Source organism: Penaeus chinensis, chromosome 20, assembly GCF_019202785.1.
Source record: "Penaeus chinensis breed Huanghai No. 1 chromosome 20, ASM1920278v2, whole genome shotgun sequence".
Classification (NCBI taxonomy): Eukaryota; Metazoa; Arthropoda; class Malacostraca; order Decapoda; family Penaeidae; genus Penaeus; species Penaeus chinensis.
In genome coordinates, this window is record NC_061838.1 from 5,218,574 (window position 1) to 5,231,073 (window position 12,500).

Genomic DNA, 12,500 nt, shown 5'->3' on the forward strand with positions numbered 1-12,500 from the left:
CATGCATGTTGACCATCCTGATCTGGGGCCTGCCCAATTTCGAGTGTGGCCTCTCCTTTTCCCCCTTTGCCATCTCTGTCAAGAAGTTAAAGTATGTTAATCCTCACAGTGAAGGAGACTTGCTGAAGGCTAAAGAATACCAAGACTGGGTAAGGAACTGGCAGTATGGGAATAACATTTCCTTTAGGAAGGAATGCGGGGAAGAATGCATAGATGACAACGCTAGCAAGGAAGAGAATCCTTTCTTGCCCCTTGAGGAGCCTAAGAAAGTGGAAGGGAGCTTCTGTGTTGACATTCCTTTGGAGATGAGGTTTGACTGTCATCCTGATGGCAGCCCAAGTGAAACGTCATGTGTGAAGCGAGGATGTTGTTGGCACGAGCTCCAAGAAGTAAGTTGATATAAGGATGAAATGCAAATTTTTTTATGATACGAAATAAACAAAGAAAATTTTTCAAAAATGTTATGATTTTTAGCATAGTATACACCGTAATGATCATTCTCAATTGCAGGTTCCAGAGCGAAAGGTACCATTTCCTGCCCCGCGCTTGCACCGACCGACACAAGGCAAAGCCCTGGAAGACTTGCCGCTAAACATTCCTTACTGCTTTTACCCAAGAGACTATGTAGGTTACTCTGTAATCAATTTCACCTCAGAGGAACATGGCTACACAGGCTTCCTGGAGAGGAGTGTTGCCAGTGTTTTCCCCAAAGACTCTCCGCTTCTCCAGATGGATGTTTACTTTGAGACCGACACTCGCCTGAGAGTTAGGGTATGTGGTGTTATATGAATATGCTTTTAATTTTCATTTGCAAGACTAGGCCTCATTTTCGTATTTTGGAATTTCATATGCTGAGGTTAGTATTTATTGCAAGAAGTATTTTAAATCAAAATTTGATTAGTCCGTGTTTTGTATTGGTAAATTTGAAAGCCATTGGGTCAAATTAAATTAACTCAATGCTGCTGGGAAATGCTGTGCTCATTTTTTATTTTTTTGTGAAACGTCTCTGCACATAGATGGTTCTGCTTAGCCACAAGAGAGTCAGTTAGTAGACCTTGTGACCATACCTGATTTCATGTTTCCTCGAATTGGTGGGAAAAATTAATGCTATAAATATTGATGGTGTTATTTTTATTATAAACATTATAATTACTATAATGTTATAAAGGTTAATAACAGCAATATAAGATAACATAAATTATTTTCAAAAATCAAGGAAAAGGGTAAACTGGGGAGACAGGCAGTACTCATAATTGGTTCATTGGTGTCTTAGTACAAGTGTAGCCATCTGTGTTTAAAAACAGTTAATAAAGTAAACTCACAGTGGGCATAGCATGTATGTACATGCCATGCCCATAGGATTTTAGTTAAAGATATGGTGTATACTTGTAAGATAGTTTCCCAGTGTATATATACTTACATTCGCTGTAGATTTCAGTATCATAATTTTCTTAGGCCTAAATCATTAGAGTGTGTGTACCTATACTATTTCACAATAACTATTGTAGATTATTAACTAGCAGCTGCCAGCTGATAGTCATTTACCGTAGGGGGCCACATTTTACTGCAGTATACAGTATGTTTCATTCATTACAAAAAAACAATAATAGAAAAAACCTGTAAGAGTGTAAGTGATAATCTTAAAGGATAAAGAACTGGCTTAATTAATAATTTAAAACAGCGGACTGTAAAACTGAAATATCAAATGTGCTGTGGGCCATACATAAGAGTATGGTGGACTGCATGTGGCCCATAGACTGTGTGTTTGACCTCTCTGGACTAGACATTATTTAACCCAATGTCAGCAGGTGGCAAGACTTCAGTGCCATGCCCACTGTAATAAGAAATTTATCTATTGTCTTTACACATAGATGGCTCTACAAGTGCTTAGTCAGCAAGGAGTCTGCTATTAGTCTTATCTATCTCATCTGTTTACCCTTTTCCTTCATTTTTGGAAAGCCTCACTTCTATTATTTTATTGTCTTTGATGTTATTAATATTTTGATAACAATTTAATAATAATAATATAAATAAGAATGATAACAAGGTCAATATAAGTAGTTTTGGAAAGAAAATCAATTTTCCTGCCAGTTCAAGGAACGGGGAAATCAGGATCGGTCACTAGGGCCAACTGATAGACTCCTTGCTGCTGAGTTCACGTGGAGACATCTGTATGTAACATAACTCACTAAAATCTAAAGGGGACTAAACAAACCCACTGAAATTATTATTATCATCAGGGTAGTCAGTGATTATTTTCTCCATGAAAGACATAGCTAAAGATTAGTAACATCCTGCCCTTTCATAAAGGCAACATTTATATTTTATTGTTTTGCATATTTGAAAATAAGATTATTATCCATTAGACCAGAACTTCCATTGTTTATTACATTTTTATTCATACTGTAAACCACAGATGTAGCCCAAACTAAGATGACTTAGTGTTTGAGACATGCAGATGCAGACACAGGCAGACACAGACACATACACAGGCAGACACATACACAGGCAGACACAGACACAGGCAGACACAGACACATACACAGGCAGACACAGACACATATACATGCACAGACACAGACACAGACACAGACACAGATGCACATGACACACTGACACACTGACTCATTAGAAAATTGACACATAGACACAGGCACACAGACACACAGACACACAGGCACACAGGCACACAGACACACAGACACACAGACACACAGACACACAAACACACATAGACACACAGACATTCAAACACACAGAGAGACAAAGGACAGACAAAAGGCCAGAAGATAAAGAGACAGAGAGACAGGGAGACAGAGTGACAAAGAAGCAGAGACAGACGGAGGAAAGCAGTTAGTGAGTGAGGACTTTTTCTTCTTCCAGATCACAGATCCCTTTCAGTTGAGATGGGAGACTCCAGTGCCCATTGTGCCACAGGTGAACAAGAGTGCTAGCAATCCCTCCTACAGTTTCCATGTCCGCAATGAGGATGGTGCCTTTACTGTTGTGAGAAAGAGCTCGGGTGTTCCCATGTGAGAAAAATCTCGTTTACGTTGCTTTATGAATTGAAATGCTTTGATGTCAGTTCTTAAACATTCATTTTTTTTTTTCACGAAATTGTTAATATGTTGCTTGAATTAATGTAACCATATGTAATGTAAAGATGGATATGTCTTATACAGGAAATTCATTTCTTTCATCTTCAAGACAATTGCTATATTTTTTTATTTTGTAGAATATAAAAGCTGTACACAGTAAACATATTTGTGTATGTTTTTTTCTATTTTGATTCCATGAACACTTCAAACTATTTTCATATCTTGGCAGTTTCGACACGAGAGGTGCAGCACCACTGACCTTCGCAGACCAATTTATACAATTGTCATCTATGCTACCCTCAAATTACATATATGGTTTGGGTGAACACTTGGAGGGGCTCTTGCTGGACACATACTGGAAGCGTCATGTTCTCTGGAACTTGGATCAGATACCTGAACCGGGTGTTAGTATTTGGTATTGCCTGTGTTTGGTAACCAGTTTTGAATATTTATTATGTGTGTAAATTATTTATTAAAAAAACAGTTGTGTAAGTGTTTCAGTCTGTGCATGGTTATAAATAGCAGTTTGATATTTTGTGACTGGAAGTACATTATATTGAAATAATTGATGATTATATGAAAATAAGAATCTCTTCAGGTTCTTGGAAAGTTGACAAGATCTTAGTGAAGTATAGGATTTTGTTGGCTTCTAGGACTGCTTTGTATTTTGATCTTTTATAAAATTGCCTGATACATTTTTCTTTTTTTCCCCCAGAAAAATATGTATGGAAGTCATCCTTTCTACCTATCTTTAGAACCAGATGGTAACACACACGGTATTTTCCTCCTCAACAGCAATGCCATGGGTGAGATTTTTCATTTGTTCCTTGACCATTTTTTTAATGACATGTGATGTACCTTTGTTGTAATTATGTTCTGAATGTGTTTCCTCCTCAGATGTTGTTCTCCAGCCCACACCAGCTCTCACATTCAGAGTTATTGGAGGACTCATTGACTTGTACATCTTCCTGGGGCCGACACCAAACGAGGTGATAAGTCAATACACTGAGGTGATTGGCCGTCCCTTCCTGCCCCCTTACTGGTCGCTGGGTTACCACCAGTGCAGGTAGGGAAGCCTGAAATTTAAAGATCTGCAGAGAAGGCATGTAAGGATGAATTATTTTATTTCTAGTAGTTTTATTGGGGGATATGTACTAGATGTTTGACTAATTGTTATTCGATTGCTAAAATTTGTGGATAGAAAGAAGAGGAACTTCATGATTTATTGTTATTATATTACTAAAGTCCTTGGGTAGAAATACCTTTGAATTCCCTTTAGAAGTTTGTGTCATGTTCATTGTAACAGTTGTTTCAGCTGGTTATGTTTTGTTCATTATGGGACGAGTCAAGTGATTCTATCAAATGTTTTTTTTGTATTTGTTCTTTATAATGGTTATACAGAAAGATTCCCACATTGAATTTTTATTCAGAAAAAACTGCTTGCAATATGTATACTGTTTTGCTCTGCTGCATATATTTGGTGTGAAAAGTAGAAGTAATACTTTAGAAGATTAAATTTTGAGAGTGACTTACCATTGTCAGTAGCCATTCAGCAAATTTTAAGTATAATAAAACTTTTAGCCATGGTTTTAAAGCTGTAAGATATGGTGCTTGGAGAGGAATCAGCTCATATCTTTGCTTATAGGTACGGCTATGAAACACTTAATAGGACAAAGGACGTTTGGCAGAGAACACGCAAAGCTGGAATCCCATTTGTGAGTGCGGCTATGGGCTTATTTGATCCTAAGTATCTTATTTGTAATTTATGTCTTCTGTCTATTGTTTTATATGTGTTGTTAATGTTGGAATGTGTTCCTTTTGGTATATCTTATGATTTTGATTTTAGTTCTTCCATAAAGCATTGCTTCTGTGTGTGATGTTTTGATGTATTTTGATGATTTATTAACTTTTATTAACCCATTCGCCACAGGGAAAATGAACAAAAAATGGGGAAAATGTTGTGCTCATTTCTTATATTTTTTGTGAAATGTCTCTACACATAGATGGCTCTGCCTTACCTGATTTCACCTTTCCTTGAATTGGCAGGAAAATGTACTTTTTACTAGTGCTATGAATATAGATTGTGTTATTTTTATAATAAACATTATAATTACTATAATGTTATAAACAATAGTAATAGCAAAATAGGATAATGTAAAATATTTTTGTAAATTAAAGAGAAGGGTAAATGGACGAGACAGGCAGTACTCGTAATTGGCTCATTGGGGATTTAGTACAAGTGTAGCCATCTATGTGGTTAAACAATTAAACAAGTAAACTCACAGTGGGCATGGCACGGATACGTGACATGCCCGTCACGAATGGGTTAATCCTGCATATTCTGAAAATAATTTTATATAGTAAATAAAACCCATTGTATGGATATACATAACAATAATAATAAATTCTTTATCTAAAACTAATGAAACATTCTTACTTACAGGATGTGCAGTGGAATGACATCGACTACATGAAACACAACAATGACTTCACATATGACCAGAACAACTACAATGGGCTCCCTGACTTTGTTGAGGAGCTTCATAGGGTATGCCACTCCTCTCTTCTCTCTCTTTCACACTCAATTCCTTTTCTCTAGTTTTATAAGTGCTGTCGGTGAAAGCCTTTATGAGAAAGAATGAAAATAGGATTAAATTTAAAAAGTTTGTTTGACAGGAAGATATTTTATAGACCTATGGTAAGATATGATACAAAAATGTTTATCCTTACATATTATCATGGGTGCCTTTTTTTTCCTGTTATTTTCTTATGACTGCATTTGTGCTCTTCAGATTTTGATACCATATGTTCTTGGGTTTTGTTTCTTGGAAATTAAAACCTGTGTTTTGGGTTGTTCAGGTACTTTTGAAAGATCAAAAATGATTTCTGTGAATGTTTGATAATGTTAGACAGGCAGTTTTGATGTGTAAATATGTTGTAGGAGAGATAAAAGTTACTAATCTGTTTTTATATCTTTTGTTATTAAAGGATGATGATATAAGTGACACTATTTAAAAGTGTTAAGTCTGTTTTTTTTCTGAAGTAACCAACAGTACAGTCATTAGCAGGTAGAAGTAATGAAGGTTTACAAACTTATTCATTTGATATTCACATTCTTCATAGGTTTATTTTAATTGTATAAAAAGATAATAGGGAAGATTAAAGTAAACTTCAAGCCTTTTTTGAGACTGATGTGATGCCAAGGTAACATGCAACTGACTGTAATTTATTATTATTAATCCCTTATCACTCCAAACAAATGTAAGGTGGCAGAGAAGAGAAAAACTCTTTCAAAGCTTCAGAACATCATATCTTCTTAGTCATTTTTAATATCTTCAAAGCAGATGATATTTTCTTCATCTAGAGAGAATTAAAGAGTATTTTTTAAATATGAAAATAAACCTTATTGAAAAAAGGATTATAGGAAAGCTAATACTGCTTTAATTGACGTAATATCTGATGTGAATATGGGGATGCATGAAACTAGAGAATGTGAAATGTTTTAGGAAGCTGCTTGGCCTCAACAGATGTATATTATCTTAAATATCATGAGTAAATGGTTTTAGTTGTTTGAAGATATAGATGTAATGAGGAGAATTGGAGCAGTTTCATAAGTAAGTCAAGCACTCCTGGTAAGTCCACAACAGACCGCATCCTGCCGCTTTGAGTCAGAGTGCCTTCGTGAGTTTGGACGTGGGCATTTGATACGGTGGATCGCAAATCACTCTGGGAGATCCTGAGGCTAAGAGGAATTCCAACAAGGATTGTTGGATTAATAGCAAACCTGTATACCGGCACTGAAAGTGCTGTAAAGCGTGGTGGGGGCCTGTCGAGCTTCTTCCCTGTTAGTTCAGGCGTGAGGCATGGCGGTGTTCTTGCACCAACACTTTCTTTTCACTTGCATGGATTGGATACTGGATAGAGCTACTGTCCAAAGTCACTGTGGAGCAACTCTGGGCAATATCAAGCTTACAGACCTTAACTTTGCTGATGATGTTGCCATTCTATCTGAATCTCTGGAAACCCTAGTGGCAGCTCTTGATGCTTTTAGCAATGAAGCGAAGCCCCTGGGGCTAGAGGTCTCCTGTACAAAGACCAAGATCCAGGATTTTGGGGGCCTACTAGGAGACCCTGTTCAGTCGGTATGTGCTTGTGGTGAAAACATAGAGGTCACAGAGGGCTCTATTTACCTCGGTAGTACAGTTCACGACTCTGGGCTTTCAGACCAGGAAGTCAGTAGATGGATTGGCCTGGCAGCAGGGGTCATGAAATCTCTCGACAAGAGATGCCGGTACCTGTGCAGAAGGACCAAGCTACGTGTCTTCAAGGCCCTTATACTGCCAGTTTTACTATATGGTAACGAAACTTGGACGCTATCTTGTGCTTTGGAATCTCGTCTGGGTGCCATTTGTAACAGATACTTGCGCCGGATCATTGGGTACAGTTGGCGGTACCATGTGCCCAACCAACGGCTGCACCATGAGACTGGTACAGGACCTGTTACTTGCACAATCTGTGATCGCCAACTCAGGCTATACGGCCACTTGGCTCGATTCCCGCATGATGATCCTGCCCATCAGGTTGTCTCTGTCCGAGACAACTCTGGGTGGAGGAGGCCTGTGGGACAACTGAGGAAGTTGTGGCTTGGGCAGATCGATTAAACTTGTCGTGAAGAGCTAGAGATGGGCTGGACCCCTGCCTTGCGGCTCACCATGAGGGACCCTCGTAGGTGGAAGCGAAGGGTGGATGTGGCTATGTGCCCCTGCCGGCATTAGCTCTCAAATGATGATGATGATTTCTATACAGTTGATAGAGAGAGACAAAATTTATGGAACTAGATAGATAGTGTAACATGATATACCATATAAGATTTTTTATTTATCAACTACCTGTGCAACTATGCAATCATTGGCCATTTTTTTTCTTCAGTATTTTACTGATTTTAGTTAAATATGTGGAATAAAGTGAAATTATCTTACTATATGCTTCTCTCTTATTGCAGGAGGGTATGCACTATGTACCTATAATAGACCCAGGCATCAGTGCAGCAGAGCTGCCCCATAGTTATCCTCCATGGGATGAAGGGGTCCATTTGCGTGTTTTTGTTCGCAATTCAAGTAATATGCCTTTTGTGGGCAAGGTAGGTTTTTTTTTCTGTGACTTATTATTATTATTTTTTTTAATTTGTTTGATTGCCTTTTTTTTAATGGATAATTGTCATGCTGCTTTGTCAGGATTTTATTTTAAGATGCCATTAATCAAAATACCAAGAATTTTTATAGCGCCAGCATCATATGACACCATCATTTTCTCATTTTTCATGACAATTGCCAGTGTCATTGCTATTGCCATTAACCCCTTCACGACGGGTCACGTCTCTGGACGTCATAACAGGCTGCTTGAAATGTGGCGTGCGGCTGTATGCCGCGGCGGCGCACCAAAGTGCTCTGAGGCAGTGATTCCGCTTGATGTACTGAACCAAGTTTTTTTTTTAGTTTTCTACACCCGTCACCAAGGGGTTAACATAAACATGAACTGTAACTTCAACCCATCATCACCATCACAGTCACCATAGTAGTTGTTCCCATTATTGTTGTCTTCGTGGTTGCTATTGTCATTGTCATTGTCATCACATTCACCATTACTGCAGTTAATGAAAAAGAAGGCATTGCACCTTAGGAATCACATATCTCTAATGTTGTGTTTATATTTTGGCTTACAACCTTGTAAAAAGGTCCCTTTCTGATTCCTTGTAAGTGTCATATTTAAAAGGTGACTGATTTGTAGCTTCTACCCTGTAATTATAATTTCATTTATGATTTAGTTTTATTCTCTTTGTTACAATCAATTTTCTTGGTGTGACATGCTGTTTGTTTTATTTTGCTTCTAAATTACCCCATGTGCAAGGAATGGCCAGGGTTACCATCCACTGGTCTGAATGCAGGTCAGCAAGATTGCTAGATGAGATTGATACTGTTGCACCACACAGCACACTGTGTTGTTAGCAAGATCTAGAGTTAGCCAGTACACTCTAGATATCCCTTAATTCTTGCTACACTCCTGGAATGTTCTTTAGACTGCAGAATGAGTCTTACTGAGTAGAATATGAGGGGAAAACCTAGTTATTGGATTAATTGATAAAGTACTCAGTAGCTGCTAAATAAGTGGAAGGTTAGGAAGATTGGAGACAGTTCTTCATTGTGCCAGGAAAACTCCCATTGAGCTTAAGACAAGCACCATTCAGGTGCTGAAGAGGGAAACAGAGTATAAGAGGAAGATATCTTCGAAATGACTAAATGCTAATTCTTTTGCCCTTTGGATTTGGATGCCTTGCTTCCCGAATGTGGTCCAAAATTTGGGCATTAGGCTTACTTGAGTGGAGGCTCCTGGGTGTGGCTTGTAGACCTGGCTCAAATGAACACTTGTGTAAGGTGTCTGGACTACTTTCCCCCCCCATTGCAATATTATCTATTTTTCTGCTTAGGCTTTTTTGCTTTTCCAAGGTCTATATTTGATCATTTGATATGCTTTAATAACCCCTTCCCGACGGGTCACGCCCATAGGTGTCATAACAATACGCTCGAAATGTGGCATGTGGCTGTCCGCTGCGGCAAAGCACTCCGAGGCAGTGATTCGGCTTGATGTACCAAACTCGCGCTCAAAGTCGGCGCGTTGCCGTGGTTCGTCAGAGCGTAGAGTTTTTTTTTAGTTTACTACACCCGTCACCAATGGGTTAATATGGTAATAGACTGTTTTCCTTGCCAATTTTTTTCATGACATGATGATCACGTCACCTGTATCCAAAGGTTTAAATATAGTACAAGGCAACAGTTTCAGGACCATGAAGCAAAGAAGAACCCTTTTGTCATGGCCGAGGACCAGATGTGTTGCGAGAGTTGTCAGTTAAAATAATTCAACATTGGCTTTGGGAATACCTTCAGTTGCCTGGTCTGCAACACTCAGAATCTTTTTTTTAACTATAAAATGAAGTAACACCTTGATTTTTGCAGGAAGTATGAACACTGAACAGCAGAGGAATGGTAGTAATCAAAATGTAAGGACATAATCCAGGTATCAGTCCCATTGAAATCTATAGAAGGAAATGAAAACAAAAGCTAGCAAATCTCAATATCAAGTGCTAACTGTATAGTAGAAAAAAATTGTATATTGTAGGCTGAAATAGACTCAATATTTTAACCCATTGCTGCTGGGGAAAATGAATAAAAAATGGGGAAAATGCTGTGCTCATTTTTTATATTTATTGAGAAATGTCTCTACACATAGATGGCTCTGCCTTACCTGATTTCACCTTTCCTTGAATTGGCAGGAAAATGTATTTTTTACTAATGCTATGAATATAGATGGTGTTATTTTTATTATAAACATTATAATTACTATAATGTTATAAACATTAGTAATAGCAAAATAAGGTAACATAAAATATTTTCATAAATTAAAGTAAAGGGTAAAGGGGCGAGACAGGCAGTACTCTAATTGGCTCACTGGTGATTTAGTACAAGTGTAGCCATCTATGTTCTAAAACAATTAAACAAGTAAACTCACAGTGGGCATGGCATGGATGTATGTGACATGCCTGTTGTGAATGGGTTAAGAATGTCTGACAGCATATATGTGTTGTTCCAAAGGTAAAGGGCAAAATTACAAAATGCTAGTGGTCACATATAAAGGAAAATAATTTTTATTCGCCCAAATATAAATAAATCTTCTCTGAATGTGAATTTTTGCTAGTGTGACAGTGTGGTTTACCCTGACTGTATTACTCTCCATCACTATTGTTATCAAATTCATATTCATATTCATATTTTTATTCATACTCCTCCTCCTACTCCTCCTCCTCATTGTTGTCCTTGTCATCGTCATCGTCATCGTCATTGTCTTCGTCATCGTCTTCGTCATCGTCATCGTCATCGTCATCGTCATCGTCATCGTCATCGTCATCGTCATCGTCATCGTCATCGTCATCGTCATCGTCATCGTCATCGTCATCGTCATCGTCATCGTCATCGTCATCGTCATCGTCATCGTCATCGTCATCGTCATCGTCATCGTCATCGTCATCGTCATCGTCATCGTCATCGTCATCGTCATCGTCATCGTCATCGTCATCGTCATCGTCATCGTCATCGTCATCGTCATCGTCATCGTCATCGTCATCGTCATCGTCATCGTCATCGTCATCGTCATCGTCATCGTCATCGTCATCGTCATCGTCATCGTCATCGTCATCGTCATCGTCATCGTCATCGTCATCGTCATCGTCATCGTCATCGTCATCGTCATCGTCATCGTCATCGTCATCGTCATCGTCATCGTCATCGTCATCGTCATCGTCATCGTCATCGTCATCGTCATCGTCATCGTCATCGTCATCGTCATCGTCATCGTCATCGTCATCGTCATCGTCATCGTCATCGTCATCGTCATCGTCATCGTCATCGTCATCGTCATCGTCATCGTCATCGTCATCGTCATCGTCATCGTCATCGTCATCGTCATCGTCATCGTCATCGTCATCGTCATCGTCATCGTCATCGTCATCGTCATCGTCATCGTCATCGTCATCGTCATCGTCATCGTCATCGTCATCGTCATCGTCATCGTCATCGTCATCGTCATCGTCATCGTCATCGTCATCGTCATCGTCATCGTCATCGTCATCGTCATCGTCATCGTCATCGTCATCGTCATCGTCATCGTCATCGTCATCGTCATCGTCATCGTCATCGTCATCGTCATCGTCATCGTCATCGTCATCGTCATCGTCATCGTCATCGTCATCGTCATCGTCATCGTCATCGTCATCGTCATCGTCATCGTCATCGTCATCGTCATCGTCATCGTCATCGTCATCGTCATCGTCATCGTCATCGTCATCGTCATCGTCATCGTCATCGTCATCGTCATCGTCATCGTCATCGTCATCGTCATCGTCATCGTCATCGTCATCGTCATCGTCATCGTCATCGTCATCGTCATCGTCATCGTCATCGTCATCGTCATCGTCATCGTCATCGTCATCGTCATCGTCATCGTCATCGTCATCGTCATCGTCATCGTCATCGTCATCGTCATCGTCATCGTCATCGTCATCGTCATCGTCATCGTCATCGTCATCGTCATCGTCATCGTCATCGTCATCGTCATCGTCATCGTCATCGTCATCGTCATCGTCATCGTCATCGTCATCGTCATCGTCATCGTCATCGTCATCGTCATCGTCATCGTCATCGTCATCGTCATCGTCATCGTCATCGTCATCGTCATCGTCATCGTCATCGTCATCGTCATCGTCATCGTCATCGTCATCGTCATCGTCATCGTCATCGTCATCGTCATCGTCATCGTCATCGTCATCGTCATCGTCATCGTCATCGTCATCGT

At 39.3% G+C, this 12,500-nt stretch overlaps 1 protein-coding gene across 1 annotated transcript in view; it reads left to right on the forward strand.

Moving 5' to 3' along the window:
* LOC125035872 (lysosomal alpha-glucosidase-like) overlaps window positions 1-12,500 on the forward strand; it is a 42,388-nt gene that overhangs the window by 17,877 nt on the left and 12,011 nt on the right. The window contains exons 7-19 of the mRNA XM_047628184.1: window positions 1-389; window positions 511-771; window positions 2,884-3,032; window positions 3,328-3,502; window positions 3,814-3,904; window positions 3,996-4,164; window positions 4,744-4,813; window positions 5,542-5,646; window positions 8,101-8,672; window positions 8,886-8,895; window positions 9,088-9,114; window positions 9,465-9,524; window positions 9,936-9,996. The exon at window positions 1-389 is cut by the window's left edge and continues 58 nt beyond it. Of these exons, the coding sequence (XP_047484140.1) occupies window positions 1-389; window positions 511-771; window positions 2,884-3,032; window positions 3,328-3,502; window positions 3,814-3,904; window positions 3,996-4,164; window positions 4,744-4,813; window positions 5,542-5,646; window positions 8,101-8,672; window positions 8,886-8,895; window positions 9,088-9,114; window positions 9,465-9,524; window positions 9,936-9,996 (2,139 nt within the window). The remainder of the gene's footprint in view (window positions 390-510; window positions 772-2,883; window positions 3,033-3,327; window positions 3,503-3,813; window positions 3,905-3,995; window positions 4,165-4,743; window positions 4,814-5,541; window positions 5,647-8,100; window positions 8,673-8,885; window positions 8,896-9,087; window positions 9,115-9,464; window positions 9,525-9,935; window positions 9,997-12,500) is intronic.